The sequence below is a fragment of the Sus scrofa genome, chromosome 6 (genome assembly GCF_000003025.6).
Source record: "Sus scrofa isolate TJ Tabasco breed Duroc chromosome 6, Sscrofa11.1, whole genome shotgun sequence".
Classification (NCBI taxonomy): domain Eukaryota; kingdom Metazoa; phylum Chordata; class Mammalia; order Artiodactyla; family Suidae; genus Sus; species Sus scrofa.
Window position 1 is genome coordinate 165,899,631 of NC_010448.4, and position 19,981 is coordinate 165,919,611.

A 19,981-nucleotide genomic window follows, 5' to 3' on the forward strand; every position below is an offset into this window, starting at 1 on the left:
ATATAAATAACTCTTTATAGATATATATAAATAATTCTTTATATACATATAAAGTTCTTTATATAAAATTCTTTATGTAAAATAGCATAGTATTTGTATATATCATATGCACATCCTCCCAAATACTCTAAATAATCTCTAGATTACTTATAATATTTAATACAAAGTAAATACTCTGTAAATAGTTGCCTGCACATGCAGGCAAATTCAAGTGTTGCTTTTTGATGCGTTCTAGAATTTTTTCTCCTCCATATTTTTGACCTGGGGTTGGTCGAATCTGCAGATGCGGAACCTGGGATATGGAGTGCTGGCTATATTTTACTAAAATTAAGTTTCTTTTTATCTCTGTCCAAATTGTACTCAGCCTGGCCTCCCCTGCACTCAAGTCCTGATCCTCTTCCATCCAGATGACTAGCTCAGCTCCTTACAACTCTTGTAGTCGAAAAACACTCATGTCAGTAATAATGAAATGGAAAAAGCTTGAGCTTTGGTGCTGGGTGGACCCTGGTTCCAGTTCTGGTTTGACCAGCTGTGTATCCTTAGGCAAGTTACTTAACCTTCTGAGCCTGTGTTTCTTTTTCTGTAAAATAAGTATCACACCTACCTCGGTGTTATGTTTTGAGGTTAATGCCTGAGAAAAGGCTTGTGAAATTCTTGGGTTTTTTTAAGCTATTAATATTCGCCTTCCCTGCTGTAGAGGATCTCTTCAACTCTTAGTGTACATAGAATCACTGGGGAGCTTGGTAATATTTCCAGGCCTCACTCCAAGAGATTCTGATGTAGCAGGTCAAGGATGAGACCCAAGAATCTGAGTTTTGAACAACGTCTTTTGAAATTTTGAAACAGATGATCAACAGACTTAGAAATATACTATCCTTGGTTCCTTGGTTCCAAGTCTAGCTTGGCTAGTAAGTAACTTAGAACTATGGGCAAATCATTTCTGCTTTCTGGTCCTTATGTTTCCTTGAATATAAAATGAAATGGTTTTTTTTGCTCTTTTTTTATTACTTTTTAAAAATTACTCAAATGAATTTATCACATCTGTAGTTGTATAATGATCATAACAATCTGATTTCACAGGATTTCCATCCCACAGCCCAAGCACATTCCCCCCACCCCCAAACTGTCTCCTCCGGAGACCATAAGTTTTTCAATGTCTGTGAGTCAGCATCTGTTCTGCAAAGAAGTTCAGTCTGTCCTTTTTTCAGATTCCACATGTCAGTGAAAGCATTTGATGTTGCTGTCTCATTGTATGGCTGACTTCACTTAGCATGATAATTTCTAGGTCCATCCATGTTGCAAAAAATGCTGGTATTTCGTTCTTTTTAATGGCCAAGTAATATTCCATTGTGTATATATATGTACCACATCTTCTTGATCCACTCCTCTGTCGATGGACTCAAATGAACTTTATGGGAGTTCCTGTCGTGGCTCAGCAGAAATGAATCTGACTAGTATCCACGAGGACACAGGTTTGATCCCTGGCCTCGCTCAGTAGGTTAAGGATCCAGCATTGCTGTGGGCTGTGGTGTAGGTCACAGACATGGCTCAGATCTAGCGTTGCTGTGGCTGTGGTGTAGGCTGGTGGCTACAGCTCCTATTCGACCTCTAGACTGGGAACCTCCATATGCTGTGGGTTCGGCCCTAAAAAGACAAAAAAAAAGAAAAAAAATGAACTTTGTGGTCTCTACTGGCTGTAAAAATTTTAAGATTTTGGCCTTATAACGCAAAAATTTTGATATGGTGATCTGCTGCCACTTTATGGCAGAGGTTCAATAGAAGTACTTAAATGTTTCATTCTTTGAGGACTCCGATTATTCTTCCTTCAGTGAAGACTCTGGTGAAACTAGCTTAAGCAAAGATAATTTATTTTGGGAGTTCCCTGGTGGTACAGTAGGCTAAGGATCCTTTTTTTTTTTTTTTTGTCACTGCTCTGGCTTGGGTCACAGCTGTGGCGCGTTTTGATTCCTGGCCCCAGAACTTCTGCATGCCACGAACTCAACCAAAAAAAAATTTATTTTAAAGATATAGGGATATCTTATGGAACTTTAAACAGGATGCTGTTAGGCCTCAGGAATCAGGGATTAGAGCTCATTAAGAAAATCAAGAACTCCTTGTCTCTTTATTTCTTTGCAAATTGGCCTGAGTCCCTTGGCCTTTTCTGCCTTCCAGACTGCATGGTAGAAAACTGTCATGGCCAACAGCTCCCAAGTTCACATGGCTTCCATTTTAGAAAGAAGCTAGGCTGAGGTTCCAAACTGCCAGGACAGGAAATGTGACTGGTCCATATTCAGTAGAATGCCTTTGTGGCTACGGCTGGAGAGGTAGGGCTCTGTTGTAAGGACGGCCTTGGGAGCCGTGCCACTAATTCTCCATGATTGGAGCTGGTAGAGGTAGTTTGGGTTAAGTTTTCATCACATTTACTAAAGCATTTCAGTAATTGCATAACCACAGTGTTGTATTTTGCATAAGACTGATTCTTGTAGAAGAAAGTAGAAGTAGGGAGAGACAGGCTAGAAGAAAAAGTGGGCTTGTGTTTTCAGTCTTAATCTTGTAGCAGGTAGGGTGGAGCCATCTATAATCACTTCTGCTGGGCTCAGCTATTTAATCGAGTGGATCTTTAGGGAGTTCCCCTAGTGGCTCAGCAGTTAACAAACCGGACTAGGATCCATGAAGATTCGGCCTTGATCCCTGGCCTCGCTCAGTGGGTCAAGAAGGATCCGGTGTTGCCATGAGCTGTGGTGTAAGTCACAGACGTGGCTTGGATCCCATGTTGCTCTGGCTGTGGTGTAGGCTGGCAGCTGTAGCTCAGATTCAGCCCCTAGCCTGGGAGCTTCCACATGCTGCAGGTGCAGCCATTAAAAAAAACAAAACAAAACCGTGGATTTTAAAATTGTTTTTGGATTAGTTTTCTTCTTTTAAAATTATATAATTTTAGGAGTTCCCGTCATGGCTCAGCAGTTAGTGAACCTGACTAGTATCCATGAGAATGCAGGTTCGATCCCTGGCCTCACTCAGTGGGTTGAGGATCCGGCATTGCCATGAGCTGTGGTGCAGGTTGCAGCTGCGGCTGGGATCCCGCATTGCTGTGGCTCTGACGTAGGCCGGCGGCTATAGTTCCTATCGTACCCTTAGCCTGGGAACCTCCATATGGGGTGGGTGTGGCCCTAAAAGACAAAAAGACCAAAAAATAAAAAAATATACTTTTAGAGTATAAAGTATTTGTCATCCTTGTTTTATATATTTGGATTTAATGATTTTTCAAAAGAAGAGAAAATTAGGTGAGGCTGTGCATTGCATTAGCAGGAGCACAGGCTTTTGAATCAGACAGCCTTGCATTTTGTCTCTGCCATTTAGTGACTGTGTGATTACTTGACCTCTCTGTGAAATCCTTATATCATAGATTACTTGAGAATCAAGTGACATGACATATGTACAGCTCTTATCCTGTGTTTCCTACATAGTAGCTGCTCAATGAATGATAGATATCATTGTTATTTTGTTTTTTAGAATGTAATTTATAATCTTTATTGTATTCTACTTATGGTAAAGGCTGACTATATCTTAGGCTTTATATCCCCTTTTTTTTTTTTTTGAGGGTTAGGTTCTATTTGGGGCAAAATTAGGACTTAAGCCTGGTTAACGGCATCTCACGTAGCCGGGAGAAAACTCTCCCTATATATCACTATTACTTGAAGGTAAAGCCATAAATTGTTTTTTAGATCTGAAAATCAGGAGCTAGAACATGAAAGAGGAAGTATTTTTACTTTGATAGTTTCTTGGTATGCGTGTATTGATTATTCATTAGTGGTTTTAATGAAATGTCCCGTTCTGATCTCTTGTTTAGGGTCAAGCCAGAAGAGAAGTAAAACTCAACAAAATTTTATTATGTGTGGAAGTCGTTCTTAAAAGAAGGAAAAAAGTGATTATTAAGACCATGGATCGGAGCAAACGGAATTCAATTGCAGGATTTCCGCCACGAGTGGAGCGTCTCGAAGATTTTGAAGGAGGAGGCGGCGGAGGGGACGGGAGCCTGTCCCACGTGGGAAGAGTTTGGCCCTCTTCATATCGAGCTCTTATAAGTGCCTTTTCCAGACTCACACGTTTAGATGACTTCACCTGTGAAAAAATAGGCTCTGGCTTTTTCTCTGAAGTGTTCAAGGTGAGTGATGCCTCAGCTTTTCTCATAGTGGCTTGGTGATGGTCAGTTTCCCTGCAGACTTGATGGTTGTTTTTAATTAGGACATAGGCTTTGCCTCGTCAGGGTCCTGTGGATCTTGAGCGGGGGTCTCTCCTGACCTCTCCAGCTACCTGTGAACTTGTAAGCCATTTTATTTCTTTTAAGTATAAAAAGCCTACATGCTGATCAAAAATTCACATAGGAGCCTCTTCCACCTCCCATGTGTATATACATAACATAAATCTACCGCTTTAACTATATTTCAGTGCACGGTTCCGTGGCATCAAGTACATTTATAGTATTGTGCAACTAGCATCTATCTGTTTCCAGAATTTTTTCCTTTTCCCAAACAGAAACGTTGTACCCGTTAAAAAATAACTCCCCCCACTACCCTTATCCCCTCTTAACGTCTGTTCTACTTTCTGTCTCTCTGAGTGTGTCTGTTCTAGATACCGCATATTAATGGAATCATAGAATATGTGTCCTTTTGTGTCCGGCTTCTTTCACTTAGCATAACGTCCTCAAGGTTCGTCCATGTTGAAACATATATCACAATTTCACTTCATTTTTATGTCTCATTGTGTGTATATACCACATTTCTTAATCCATTCACCTGATAATGAGCATTTGGCTTGTTTCTTCCTTTTGGTTATTATTATTATTATTTCTGTCTTTTTGCCTTTTCTAGGGCCGCATTCACGACATATGGAGGTTCCCAGGCTAGGGGTCTAATCCGAGCTGTAGCCGCCAGCCTACACCAGAGCCACAGCAACGCGGGATCCAAGCCGCGTCTGTGACCTACACCACAGCTCACAGCAACGCCGGATCCTTAACCCACTGAGCAAGGCCAGGGATCGAACCCATAGCCTCATGGTTCCTAGTCGGATTCGTTAACCCACTGAGCCACGACTGGAACTTCCCTTTTGGTTATTTTAAATAATGCTGCTGTGAACATTGGAGTACAAGCAGCTTTTTGAGTCCCTGCTTTCATTTCTTTTGGGTATTTACCTTTAAGTGGAACTGCTGGGTCATGTAGTAATTCTGTCTATAGCTTTTTAAAAAATTGCGGTAAAATATACATAACTAAAATTCACTCTCTTAACCATTTTTAGTGTCTTTTTTTTCCGTCTCACGTGCAGCATGTGATCAAACCTGAGGCACACCTGCAGCGATACCAGATCTTTCACCTGTTGTGTCATAAGGGGAATTCTATCTTAACTATTTTTAAGTCTACAGTTAAGTTGTGTTAAGTGTATTCACAGTGCTGTGCAATCAATCTTCAGAACTTTTTCATCCTGAAAAACTGAAACTCTGTACCCATTAAATAATTCTACGCTTCTCTCTCCCCCCAGCTCCCGGTAATAACCTTCTGCTTTCTGTTCCTATGAGTTTGAGTGCTCTAGATACCCTATATAAATGGAATCATGTGGGTTTGGTTTTGTCTTTTTGTGACTCCCTCATTTCACTTATTCTATGTTTAACTTTTTAAGGAACCACAATGCTGTTTTCCGTCGCAGTTGTACCATTTTAAATGCCCATCGGCAATATACAAGGGTTCTTATTTCTCCACATATGTATAATATACAATTGTTTTAATGGCCACACCCATGGCACATAGAAATTCCTGGGTCAGGGCTTGAATCTGAGCCGTAGCTGCGACCTACACAGCAGCTGCGGCAGTGCTAGATCCTGTAACCCACTGGGAATCTTCCTTTGCTCCTTCTTTGCCCCTTCTTCCTTTATATTGGCTGATGTAAACATCTTTGATCATAAGGTAACCTTGGGAATGGAGGCCATCTGTGACAGAACGACTAGACAGAGCCTGTGTCTTACAGGCCTTTAAGGAGCAGAGCTGCCTGGTCCTATATTGCCTCCTCCAGACTTTTATGTGAGAGAAAAATCTTAGCAGTTTTATTTTTTTTAATTTATTTTATTTTATTATTATTATTTTTTTGCTTTTTAGGGCTGCACCCGAGGCACATGGACGTTTCCAGGCTAGGGATTGAATCAGAGCTGTTGCTGCCAGCCTATGCCACAGCCACAGCAACTCAGGATCCAGGCTGTGTCTGTGACCTACACCATAGCTCACAGCAATGCTGGACCCCCAACCCACTGAGCAAGGCCAGGGATCAAACCTGCATCCTCATGGATACTAGGCAGATTCGCTTCTACTGGTGCTACACCGGGAACGCCTGGGACTTTTAAAATTTAGTCCTCTGTAGCTAAACCTAATTGTAATTAGTGTAATTTGTACTGTATCTATATCTGTCTCCTTCCTCTACTGTGGTTTGTGTCTTCTTCCCATTGTTATGATCAGACTTAACACAAATTTATTTTAGGTTTCCTCTCAAAGAATTTGCCTTAAAAAAATGAGCTGGTGCTTATTGATTCTGGGGCCTGGGGAGACATCTGTGAAGTCTCATTGGTCTCCTCTGTAGGGATCCTAGGGGAAGTCTGACTCCGTTTGCCAAATCTGCTGATAACTCCGCCCTGTGCAGAACCTGACAAGTCAAATACTTGCCTTTGATTCTGCTGATTATCTTCTGTTTGTATGTGTTAATGGTTCTCTGTTTTCTACTCATATATTTATTACTTTCTTTTGTTTACTTTCTTTTATTCCTCCTCTTTTTGGCCACACCTATGGTGCGTGAGAGTTCCTGGGCCAGGGATCAAATCCGTGCCACAGCAGTGACAATGCTGGGTTGTTTACCACCTGTACCACCAGGGAACTCTTGCTTCCTTTCTTATTAGATCAATTTTGTTCTTTCTTCAGCTTCTTCAATTTTATTCTTTTATTTTTTTGCCGCACCTGAGGCATGTGGGACTTCCTGGGCCATGGATTGAACCTGTGCCACAGCAGTGACAACACTGGATCCTTAACCCACTGAGCCACAAGGGAACACTCCCAGTATTGTTCTCTAATATATGCATGTAGCCTTTAACATTTCCTCTTAATTTGGCCAAATCACAAGTTTTTAAGTACTCTCATTTCTAGACGTAGTTTACTTTGATTTCCTTTTTAATCTTAGAATTATATAAAATGAAATTTTAAAGTTTTCACACAGTGGGTTTTTTTGGTAATTGCTTGATATTTACTTTGCAATTGCATCATGATCAGAAAAAATGGCTTATATATAAAGTCTGCCTTTTGGAGTATATTTAGATTTTGTTTTGGTGTAATATGTGGTCAGATTTTTTTGAATGCTGCGGATGTGTTTGAAACAAATATGAATTCTCTGTCTTGTTTGCATAAAGTTCTATATATCTCAGTTCATCAAGCTGTTGTGTTGTTCAAGTGTTATAGGCTTTGTTTTATTTTATTTTGGCTGCTCTTGCAGCATGCAGAAATTCCCAGGCCAGGGACTGAACCCACACCACAGTAGTAACCAGGGTGGATCCTTAACCCGCTGAGCCACTAGGGAACTCCATAGGCTTTATTTATTTAGTCTAATTGATCTATTTATTTGAAAAAGGTCTGTTACTCTTTCCTAATGTGTTTATAGATTTTTCTTTGTGTTTCTATCAGAGCAGGATTTGTTTATAGGCCATTTTGTGAAGTAGATATTAATAGAAGCTCAGGATTATTATTGGATTGTACACTATAGATGGATTGTATATTTTATAAATTCTAGTTTTCTATTTTTGTCCCACTTAATGTTTTAGCTTTGATTTCTATTTTATCTGATATCAATATTGTATACCTTCTTCCTCACTGTGTACATTTATCTGTTGTTGTGGTTATTATTTTCCCAGAATGTCTTTTTCCATCTCTCTTTTTATTCTGTGTATGATAGTACATTTTTTTATGTGTGTCCTGTGAACCAGTTTCCTTTTTTTTTCCTCTTTAGGGCTGCAGCTGCAGCATACGGAGGTTCCCAGGCTAGGGGTCAAATTGGAGCTACAGCTGCTGCCTCCACCACAGCCACAACCACGCAGGATCTGACCTGCGGCTGCAACCTACTCATGGCAATGTCAGATCCTTAACCCCACTGAGCGAGGTCACAGATGGAACCCGAGTCCTCATGGATCCTAGTTGGGTTCGTTAACTGGTGAGCCACGAAAGGAACCCCTACACACCAATTTTTTTTTTTTTTTTTAGGGCCGCATCCACAGCATATGGAACTTCCCAGGCTAAGGTTCGAATGGGAGCTACAGGTGCCGGCCTACACTGCAGGCACCGGCCTACACCACAGGCACAGCAATGCCAGATCCTTAACCCACTGAGGGAGTTAAGACTTAACCCACTGAGGGGTTTAAGGGATGGAACCTGCGTCCTCATGGATGCTAGTCAGATTCGTTTCTGCTGAGCCATGACGGAAACTCTGAAACAGTTTTATATTTATTTATTTATTTTGTTCCTTTTAGACATATGGACGTTACCAGGCTAAGGGTCAAATCAAAATTGTAGCCATTGGCCTACACCAAAGCCACAGCCATGCCAGATCCAAGCCATGTCTGCAGCCTACATCACAGCTCATGACAACACCGGATTCTTAACCCACTGAGCAAGGCCAGGGATTGAACCTGAGTCCTCATGGATCCTAGTCAGATTCATTTCTTCTGAGCCGCGACAGGGGCTCCTATATTTAATTTTTTTGATCCAAAATTAAATTTGCCTACAAAGAGACTGAGAGACCTGTTTCCATTTCTCGTGATTACTTCTATCTTTATATTGAATAAACTTTTTTTTTTTTTTTTTTTTTGGTCTTTTTGCCTTTTCTAGGGCCGCTTACTATGGCATATGGAGGTTCCCAGGCTAGGGGTTGAATCAGAGCTGTAGCCGCTGGCCTACAACAGAGCCACAGCAACTTGGGATTTGAGCCTCGTCTGCAGCCTACACCACAGCTCACGGCAACGCCAGATCCTTAACCCACTGAGCAAGGCCAGGGATCGAACCCACAAACTCGTGGTTCCTAGTCAGATTCATTAACCACTGCGCGACGACAGGAACTCCTTGAATAAACTCTTAAACTGTAATTTAATGAGTGTGGAATTTAGACAGCAGTGATTTTCCTCAGCACTGTGAAAATATTCTTCCTCCCCCGACCCCCTTTTTAAGCTCATCTCTTTTGTTGCTGGTAGGTTAATTCTTAGTCTGGTAGCTGCTCCTTTTTAATCAATCTTTGCTTGTTTTTTTCTTTCTTTTTTTTTTTTTTTTGTCTTTTTGTCCTTTTGTCTTTTTGTTGTTGTTGTTGTTGCTATTTCTTGGGCCGCTCCCGCGGCATATGGAGGTTCCCAGGCTAGGGGTCGAATCGGAGCTGTAGCCACCGGCCTACGCCAGAGGCACAGCAACGCAGGATCCGAGCCGCGTCTGCAACCTACACCACAGCTCACGGCAACACCGGATCGTTAACCCACTGAGCAAGGGCAGGGATCGAACCCGCAACCTCATGGTTCCTAGTCGGATTCGTTAACCACTGCGCCACGATGGGAACTCCTGTTTTTTTCTTTTTTCTTTTTTGTCTTTTCTAGGGCTGCACCCGAGGCATCTGGAGGTTCCCAGGCTAGGAGTCTAATCAGAGTTGTAGCTGCTGGCCTACATCACAGCCACAGCAATGCCAGATCCGAGCCTCGTCTGCGACCTACACCACAGCTCACGGCAATGCTGGATCCTTAACCCACTGAGCAAGGTCAGGGATCAAACCCGCAACCTCATGATTCTTAGTCAGATTCGTTAAGCACTGAGCCACAATGGGAACTCCTAATCAGTCTTTTCTTTCTTGTTAGAATTATCTTTTTTGGTGTTCCCTCTTCGCTCAGTGAGTCAAGGATCCCGTGTTGTCATCACTGTGGCACATGTTTGATCTCTGGCCTGGGAACTTCTTTGTGCCATGGGTGCGTGCCGCGGCCAGCGCTGCTGGTCAACAGGAGATCCTGGAAGCGGGACGGTGTGGCATCATAAAACACACAAGACTCTTACATCTAGAAAGTGGGGGACCAGGAGGCACTCTGTTCCACAGAACAAAGGCCCTAGGCTTTAGCGCACAGGACTTTTATTGGGGAAGATGATGTAGGCTGATGAGCAAAATCAGGTGCAGTTAATGATAAAGCTTTCTCTCAGAGGTTGTGCTTTTACACGTGCGCCACATCTGTCACCTGCATTGTTCCGCAGCGTCACTGGTCTCCAACAGGTGCAGCCCCTCCCCACCCCCATTTTTTGGAAAGAATTCTCTTTATCTTCTGTTCAATAGTGTTGATTATACTGCTCTAGGAGTTGGTTTATTTATATTTATTCTGCTTATGATGTGGTTCCCTCCTTCATTTGAAGAACCCATGTCTGTCTTAAATTCTAGAAAATTCTTAGATATTTTATCTGTTAAAATTCTGCTCTTTTCTCCGGTCTCTGAGGTCCCATTATATGCATATTAGATTGTCTCATGCTATCTTTCATGTCTCTTAATTTGTCTTTCATATTTTTTATTTCTTTGCCTTTTTGTGCTATTTTTTTTCAGGTGGTGGTGGTGATTGTCAGCCTATTTTCCTATTTTCTTTTTGTTTGGCGTCTACTCTATTTGTTAAAATAGCCATTTAGATTTTTTATTTCATTGCTTATTTTTCTTTTCTAGATTTTCTACTTCACTTGTTTTCAGATATCCTATTCTTTTCTTGGAACATCTACTTTTGTTTAATTTTAGTTGAATTTATTTTTAAAATCACATGGTACAAACTTAAAAGGAATAAAAGTTTTATTCAGTGAAAAATCATTTACGTTCTTGTGCTCCCCAGTTTTCCTCCCTGGAGGCAACTAATATTTAATGGTTGGTTATATATCCTTCTAGAGATATTCTGTGCATGTATAAGGAAATACGTGTATGTCTGGATGTGTGTATGTGCATGTTTATATATCAGTTATCTATTATTTACCTACTCACCTATTCCAAAGTAGAGGACTGCTAGAGTCTAAGTTGTGTAAGAGCAGGGATTTTTTTTCTTATTTCTCTTAATGTCTGTGCACTGCTATATCCTTAGTGCCTAGAATTCTGTATCTCACATAATACTCATTTTTCTACAAAGGTTATTTTTCTTTTATCTTACTGATTTGTAGGACTCATTTATATCTATGCTATGTATTATAGATATTTTCCAAGGTTATAGTGCTTTTTAAAAGCTAGCTTTTGGGAGTTCCCATCGTGGCACAGCAGAAAAGAATCCGGCTAGGAATCCAACATGAGGCTGTGGGTTCAATCCTTGACCTTGCTCAGTGGGTTAAGGATCCGGTATTGCCATGAGCTGTGGTATAGATTGGAGATGTGGCTTGGATCTGGCATTGCTGTGGCGTAGGCCAGCAGCTGTAGTTCTGATAAGACCCCTAGCCTGAGAATCTCCATATGCTGCACTGTGGGTGCAGCCCTAAAAAGACAAAAAAAAAAAAAAAAAAAAAAAAAAAAAAAGCTAGCTTTTAATTTTAGCATTTTTGCAATGTAGAAATAGTTTTTTTTTTTTTTTTTGCTTTTTAGGGCTGCATGTACCCAAGGCATATGGAGCTTCCCAGGCCAGGGGTCGGTCGAATTGGAGCTACAGCTGCCAGCCTATGCCACAACCACAGCAACTCGGGATCCAAGTGGCTTCTGTGACCCACACCATAGCTCACAGCATTGCCAGATCCTTAACTCTCTGAGCAAGACTGGGGATTGAACCAGCAACCTCATGGTTCCTAGTCAGATTTGTTTCCACTGAGCCACAGCAGTAACTGCTATAAATAGTTCTTTTTTTTTTTTTTTTTTTCCTGCTATGCCTGCAGCATGCATGAGTTCCCAGGCCAGTGACTGAACCCAAGCCACAGCAATGGTAACACCAGGGAATTCCTAGAAATAGTTCGTTTTTATTTTTTACTATCTTAATATTTTCATTCTGACTTCTATTTCTTTTATTATTTAGAAAGGCTCTCTGCATCCTATAGTATAAATAAAATTATCATTTTTTTCTAATAAGTTTTATGATATTACCTATGTTTAAATATTTGATCCATCTGGAATTTTTTTTACATTTCTACTCAGTTGTATCAGCAATATGTATTATATATTTAGTATTTTTCTCACTGATTGGAAATGTCATCTTTAGTCTATACTGAATTTTCCTAAGTATTTTGGTCTATTTCTAGACTTTATTCTGTTGTATTGACCAGTATGTTCATATACCAGCATATGCTATTATAATTTAATTATTGCAGCTTTAATTTAATATCTGGTTAGTCTAGTTCTCCATCATTATTGTTCCTTTTCAGGATTTTCCTGGCATTTCTTCCTTATTTTTTAAAAAATTTCTAACTTTGTTTTGTTTTGCTTTTTAGGGCCATACCTGCGACATATGGAGGTTCCCAGGATAAAGGTCAAATGGAAGCTGCAGCAGTGCTCCTACACCACAGATACAGCAACACGGGATCCAAGCTACATCTGCAACATACACCACAGCTCACAGTAATATCAGATCCTTAACCCAATGAACGAGGCCAGGAATTGAACCAGCATCCTCATGGCTACTATTTTTTTTTTTTCCCCGCTGTACAGCATGGGGATCAAGTTATTCTTACGTGTATACATTTTTCCTCCCACCCTTTGTTCTGTTGCAACATGGGTATCTAGACATAGTTCTCAATGCTACTCAGCAGGATCTCCTTGTAAATCTATTCTAAGTTGTGTCTGATACCCCCGTGCTCTCATGGATACTATTTGGGTTCTTAACCTGCTGAGCCACAGCAGGAACTCCTCTTCCTTATTTTATTATTTATTCATTTATTTTGCTTTTTAGGCCTGCACCCACGGCATATGGAGGTTCCCCGGCTAGGGGTCTAATCGGAACTACATCTGCCGGATCTGAGCCGTGTCTTTGACCTACACCACAGCTCACAGCAATGCCGGATCCTTAACCCACTGAGCAGGGCCAGGGATTGAACCTCAACCTCATGGTGACTGGTTGGATTCATATCCGCTGAGCCACAACAGGAACTCCTCTTCTGTTTTCTGTTTTTGTTTCTTTGGCAGCATCCATGACACGTGAACGTTCCTAGGCCAGGGATCAATCCTCAAGCCAGTACAGTGACCACGCTGGATCCTTAAACTTTTGTTCCACAAGAGAACTCTGTTTGCCAGTTTCTAAAAACATACTGTTGGAGTTCTTGCACAGTTCTCGTGATGTTTGTTCTTATTTTTTAACTCTTCTGCTGCAGCTGTAAAGGAGAACTCTGCTTACTTTATCTTTTGTTGTTTGCGTATTAATTTTTACATGTTAGTTTTTGATACATCTAGTTTACTTTTTTTTTATGTTTGCAATAAATTTTTATTAGTTCACTTTGATTTTCCGGATATGTAATCATTCATGTGAATGATGTTAAATTCATTTATTTCTCATTTTTATGCCTCATTTATCTTTTTCTCAAGCAATTGCATTGACTAATACTTCCTAAAATATTAAATAATAGTGATATTCGACATCTTTGTCTTCTTCTCGACTTTAATGGGAATACTTGTAGTTTTTCCTAATGAAACATGATATGATTTGGGACTGAAATAGATACTTCTTATTCTATTGGCTCTTTAAAATTCTAACCAAAAAAATCTCCTATCCTGTTATGAATTATTTTTATGCAGTATGGGTGTTGAATTTTACCATATGTCTTTTCAAAATCTGTAATATGGTTAATTTCATGCATCAACTTGACTGGGCCAGGGAATGCCTAGATAATTCAGTCAAATATTATTCTAAGTGTTTCTTTGAGAGAAAGTTTTGGATGAGATTATCATTTGAATCAGTAGACTGAGTAAAGCAAATTGCCTTCCCTAATGAAGGTAGCCCTTATCCTCTCATTTGAAGGTCCAGATAGAACAAAAGGGCTAACCTTCCTCTGATAAGAGAAAACTCCTCTTGCCTGATTGCTTTAGCTGGGATATCTGTATTTTCCTGCCTTTGGATTGGAACTGAAATATTGGCTCTTCTTGGGCCTTGAGCCTGCCGTTAGCTCTCCTGGTTCTCAGGCCTCCAGTCTCAGATTGGAATGACTGCCTTGGCTTTCCTGGGTCTTCATCTTAATGACTGCAGATCGTGGGACTTCTCAGCCTTCATAACTGCATGAGCAAATTCCTTATAATCAATTTGTCTCTGTTATATCCTACTGGTTCTGTTTCTCTGAAGAAGACTAATACATATAGTGATACAGGTATTTTTCTTGATTTCTTAGTAAAGTGAATTATATTCGTAGGTATTCTAATAGTGAGCTATCCTTGCATTCCTGGTTTATTCTTTAATGGGCTAGTAAGTTCTTTTCACGGGGGTGTTTTTGCCCTCATATTTGTGAGAATTGTGGTTTTCTCATTCATGCTTTTGTTGTTAGGTTTTAGTAGGAATGTTATTCTGGCTTCACAAAAATAATTTGGAAGTTTTTTCGCCTGTGCTTTGGAACAGTTAAAATGTTATTGGAATAATTTATTCTTGAAATATTTGTTGGAGTTCCCCTGTCAAATCTTGGCCAAATAACTTGGAAAACTTTTCCTATTCTTCTAGGGTAATTGATCCATTTTCATTTTTGTTTCTTCTGAATCATTTTCAGTAATTATATTTTATTAGAAAGTTATTATTATAGGTTTTCTAGTATATTTGCATAGAGATGAATAAAATTTAACCATTAAAAAATTTTAAGTCCCTTTGAAATTAGTTGCAACTTTTGGAGTATAGGTACTCTTGCTATTTAGTCTTTTAGTCTGCTGGTTCTTTTTAATAGTTTTTCATTTCTCCTGTGATTTATAATTTTTTATTGAAAGCATTTGTTCAGGGAAAGAGATTTTTGCCTTGGAGTTTTCTTGGTTGCGGATGTGTGTTAAAATAATGCTCTCACATTTGCCTCTGCTGGGATCATACAGGTTTTGGGATCTGAACCTAAAGGTTTTATTTTAATTTCTTGGGTCATGCTTTTGTATAGTGTGTATAGTACAAATCTCAGTCCTGAACCTAATTCACATAGCTGACACTTTTTCCTCATTTAAGGCTATTGGGTCTAGCATTATCCTGCTGCACCAGGCTGGGGATGGAACCTACGCCACGACAGAGACAATGCTATATATCCTTAACCTGCCACGCCACAGTGGGAACTCCCACACTTATTTGTTAATGTGTGTTCTATGACTGCTTTTATTCTGCATTGACAGAGTTGAATAGTTACAACAGACCTTATGACCTCAAAGCCCAAGATACTTATTATTTGACCCTTTTCCAGAAAAATTTTGCCAACCTCTGGTCTAATAGCTCTATAGTACACAGCTAGGTTATGGTTAGTTTTTGTCTTTTTTTTGGTCATAATATTCATTTATTATTATTTTTATTATCTGTAAGATCTGTGGTGATGTCCTCTCATTAATTCCTGATGTTAATGATTTGTGTTTTTTTAAATTTATTTTTTTATTGTTATTTCCCCCTAGTTTTTATCTTCGATTACAAAGTACAGATGATTACAGAGCTTTAAAGGTCAGGTTAAATAAAAAGTGAATCAGTGGTAATAAAAGAAAATATTTGACTTCTGGTGTGGGAGGTACAAATTATGCAGGTAGCTTAAGGACTTTTTGGTTGCTTTAGATAGAAAAGAAAACTGGTTGATGAATGACTTCATATTAAGGAATGTGGATTTATGAAGCTTTTTTATATTCCTTTAAAATAATTCAGGTTTAGGATTTAGGACCCTCTGGTCATTCATCCTTAAAAATAGACTAGTTATGACATATGTTCAATTTATATTACTCGTTTTCTTTCTTTTCGCCACAGCAGTGGCTTGTAGAAGTTCCCAAACCCACTCTGCAGTTATGGCTTGCACCACAGTTGCAGCAACACTAGATCCTTAACCCACTGCACCACATGGAAACTTCCAGTTTATAGTGTTCTTCATTTAGTTTGAAGCCTGGCTTTAGCTATGTAACAAAGACTGTTAAGGTATATTTTATGAAGGATGGAAAGCCGTAACTTTCAACATCCTCAATGGTATCAGAGTTCCCTGGTGGGGTAGCAGTATCCAATGTTATTGCTGTGGCTCAGGTCTCAGCTGTGGCATGGGTTCAGTCCCTACCCTGGGAATGTCCACATGTCCTGGGTGCAGCTCCCCACCAAGTTCTCTGGTATTTATTTATTTTTTGCTTTTTAGGGCAACTCCTGTGGCATATGGAGGTTCCCAGGCTAGGGGTCCAATCAGCGCTACAGCTACTGGCTACAGCAATGCAGGATCTGAGCCACATCTGCACCCTACACCACAGCTCACAGCAATGCCAGATCCTTAACCCATTGAGCAGGGCCAGGAATTGAACCCACAATCTCATGGTGCCTAGTTGGATTCATTTCCGCTGCACCACAACGGGAACTACAAATCCTCATGGTATTTATAGTACACTGTGTGGGTCAGTAGCCCCATAAATTAGAATAATTTGTTATTTTCTTTACCAAAAATTATTTTAAAAAATTACCTTGTCTTAAGCAATCCTATTTAGTTGTAAAGCTGGAAAAATACCTTTTGAGGAGTTGATTTGAAAGGAACTTGGGCTCCTTTAGATTGAGACTGTCAGAGGTGTAGCACATTTCTTAAATTAATCAACTTGGTAATTTCATTGGTTAAACTTGGGCTGTCTTTATGTATTGTAAATCTCTTAGGACCTCAAAAAAGTGTAAACTGTTATTGAGTATTGGGTATTTTAGGTTGTAATTACTTTATCAGTGTTTTACAGATTACCATTGTAGAAGTAGAAAATTTTGAACATAAATTTCCCTTTCAATATCTATATGATTATTGATTATGAGGAGAGAGACAAGGAAGCTGATACTGGAGTTCCTGTCTTGGTGCAGCAGAAATGAATCTGACTAGGAACCATGAGGTTTTGGGTTCAATCCCTGGCCTTGCTCAGTGGGTTAAGGATCCGGCATTGCCATGAGCTGTGGTGTAGGTCACAGACACGGCTGGATCTGGCGTGGCTGTGGCTGTGGTGTAGGCCGGTGGCAACAGCTCCAATCAGACCCCTAGCCTGGGAACCTTCATATGCAGCGGGTGCAGCCCTAAAAAGACCAAAAAAAGACCAAAAAAAAAAAAAAAAAAGAAGCTGATACTTTTATGTTCTGGAAAAGGTATGTATGTGTAAAAAAGGAATCTAAATTTATTAGTAGTGGAGCATAGTTCTGCTTTTTCTATACTGTATGTTTGGGAACCTATACGAATACTTTTAAAAAGATGTATTTAGGAGTTCGTGTAGTGGCTCAGCAGTTAACCAACCCAGCTAATGTCCATGAGGACTCAGGTTCGATCCCTGGCCTTGCTCAGTGGGTTAAGGATCCGGCTTAGCTGTGAGTTGTGATGTAGGTCGTAGATGTGGCTCAGAGCCTGAGTTGCTATGGCTGTAGTATAGACTGGCAGCTGTAGCTCAGATTTGACCCCTAGCCTGGGAACTTCCATGGGGAGGCTAAGAAAAGAAAAGGAAAAAAAAAAAAAAAAAAAAAAGAATCCGACTGCAGCGGCTTGGGTCACTGTGGAGGTGCGGGTTTGATCCCTGGCCTGGCACTTGGGTTCAGGCTCTGATGTTGCCACACCTCCGCCTTGGACCCCATCCCTGGCCTAGGAACTTCCTTATCCTGAAAGCATTAGAAAAGATGAAGGTATTTCACAACATCTGTTACTGAATCTAGGAAAAAATACACTTTTAGAAACAATAGGTTAGATTTACATTTAAAACCAATTGTGAGCTTCAAAGAATTTCCTCTGATTGTTAATCTTTTCCATTGTTTTAAAAAAGTATAAAACAGGCATTCCTGTTGTAGCTCAGTGGTAATAAACCAGGCTAGTAACCATGAGCATGCGGATTTAATACCTGGCTCTTCTCAGTGGGTTGGGATCTGGGGTTGCCGTGAGCTGCTGTGTAGGTCACAGAGGTGGCTTGGATCCAGTGTTGCTGTGGCTGTGGTGTAGGGCCTCAGCTACAGCTCCGATTTGACCCCTAGCCTGGGAACTTCCATATGCCGTGGGCACAGCCGTAAAAAGACCAAAAAAAAAAAAAAAAAAAGAAAAAAGTATAAAACAGATTAGGGTCATTTCATTTCTTCTAGGACAGTGACTTGGAATGTTTGGGATATTAGTGAACTCTATTTAGGGAAGAACTCAAGTGTGTAAGTAGAGGTGACATGAATGTTTGTGTGTACATTTGTAAAGAGAAAAGAATGGGGAGTTCCTGTCGTAGCGCAGTGGTTAACGAATCCGACTAGGAACCATGAGGTTGCAGGTTCGGTCCCTGCCCTTGCTCAGCGGGTTAAGGATCCGGCGTTGCCGTGAGCTGTGGTGTAGGTTGCAGATGTGAGTTGGATCCCGCGTTGCTGTGGCTCTGGTGTAGGCTGGCAGCTACAGCTCCGATTCGACCCCTAGCCTGGGAACCTCCCATATGCCGGGGGAGCGGCCCAAGAAATGGCAAAAAGACAAAAAAAAAAAAAAAAAAAAAAAAAAAGAGAGAGAGAAAAGAATGAAAAACAATTGGCATGGTGGCCCCAACCTGTCACCCTTTGGTGAGTGGAAAATCTGTTCAGCTCCAGTGTAGCAGTGGCTGACAACCTGATCAGTATTTCAAATTGAGAATGCTTCTGTGGGGATCCAGTAGAATACTCCTAATTTCCTTTTATACTCGTCCTTGTTTTGTTTGGGAATATAATTGGAGGATTTCTAGGAAGATGATTTCCCCAATCTCTTGAGATAACTGTCATCCTCTTTATTTTGCCCCATGAGGTAATTCTGTACCTTAGTACATATCGTGACACCTATAAAACCTGGAATCCCATTCCAGAATAAAGTATCAATGTAGTTTTTTTCTTTTTAACAAGAGCGTTGCTGAGAAATAATTCACATGCCATGAAATTCTCCTTTTTAAAAGACACAGTTCAGTGGTGAAAACCTGTAAATGTATGTTTACAGGGTTGTACATCTACCACCGCTGTCTAATTTTAAAGTATTGTTATCATTCTGGAAAGAAACACTGTATTTATTAATAGTCACTTCCCATTCCTCCCTTCCCCTGTCTCCAGGAAACCACCATTCTACCTCATGTCTTTATAGATTTGCCTATTGTGGACATTTCATGTAAATGGAGTCATATAATAGGTGACCTTTATGACTGACTGCTTTTCTTTTTTTATGGCTTTTACTTAGCTAATGTTTTCCGCATCGATGCATGTTATAGCATATATCAGTACTTCATTCCTTTCTATGCCCAATAATGTTCCATTGTATGGGTAATACTACAGTTTGTTTACATGGTCTTTTTTTTTTTTTTTTTCTTTTCTCTTCTTTCGCTCTCTCTCTCTCTCTCTCTCTCTTTTTTTTTTTTTTTTTTTTGATCTTTTAGGGCTGCACCCTATAGAAGCTATGGAAGTTCCCAGGCTAGGGGTCGAAACGGAGCTGTAGCTGCTGATCTGTGCCACAGCCACAGCAAGGCAGAATCCGAGCCTCATCTGTGACCTGCACCACAGCTCACAGTAGCACTGGATCCTTAACCCACTGAGCAAGGCCAGGGATTGAACCCACATCCTCACGGATACTAGTTGGGTTTGTTACTGCTGAGCCACAATGGGAACTCCTTCTCTTCTCTTTTTTATGGCCATTCCTGAGGCGTGTGGAAGTTCCTGAGCCAGGGACTGAATCTGAGCTTTAGCTGCAAGCTGCAGCTGCAGCTGCAGCTGCAGCTGCAGCGACGCTGGATCCTTTAACCCACTAGGCCAGGCCAGGGATTGAATCCATGGCTCTGCAGCAACCCAAGCCACTGCAGTTGGATTCTTAACCCACTGAACCATAGCAGGAACTCC

General features: G+C 40.5%; 1 protein-coding gene across 6 annotated transcripts in view; it reads left to right on the forward strand.

The window, feature by feature from the left end:
* The window catches only part of TESK2 (testis-specific kinase 2), a 125,827-nt gene that overhangs the window by 25,455 nt on the left and 80,391 nt on the right, over window positions 1–19,981 (forward strand). For all 6 annotated transcript variants that reach the window (XM_005665476.3, XM_021096752.1, XM_005665477.3 and 3 more), the window contains one exon: window positions 3,848–4,162. In XM_005665476.3, coding sequence (XP_005665533.1) covers window positions 3,938–4,162 — 225 coding nt within the window. In that variant the 5' untranslated portion in view covers window positions 3,848–3,937. The remainder of the gene's footprint in view (window positions 1–3,847; window positions 4,163–19,981) is intronic.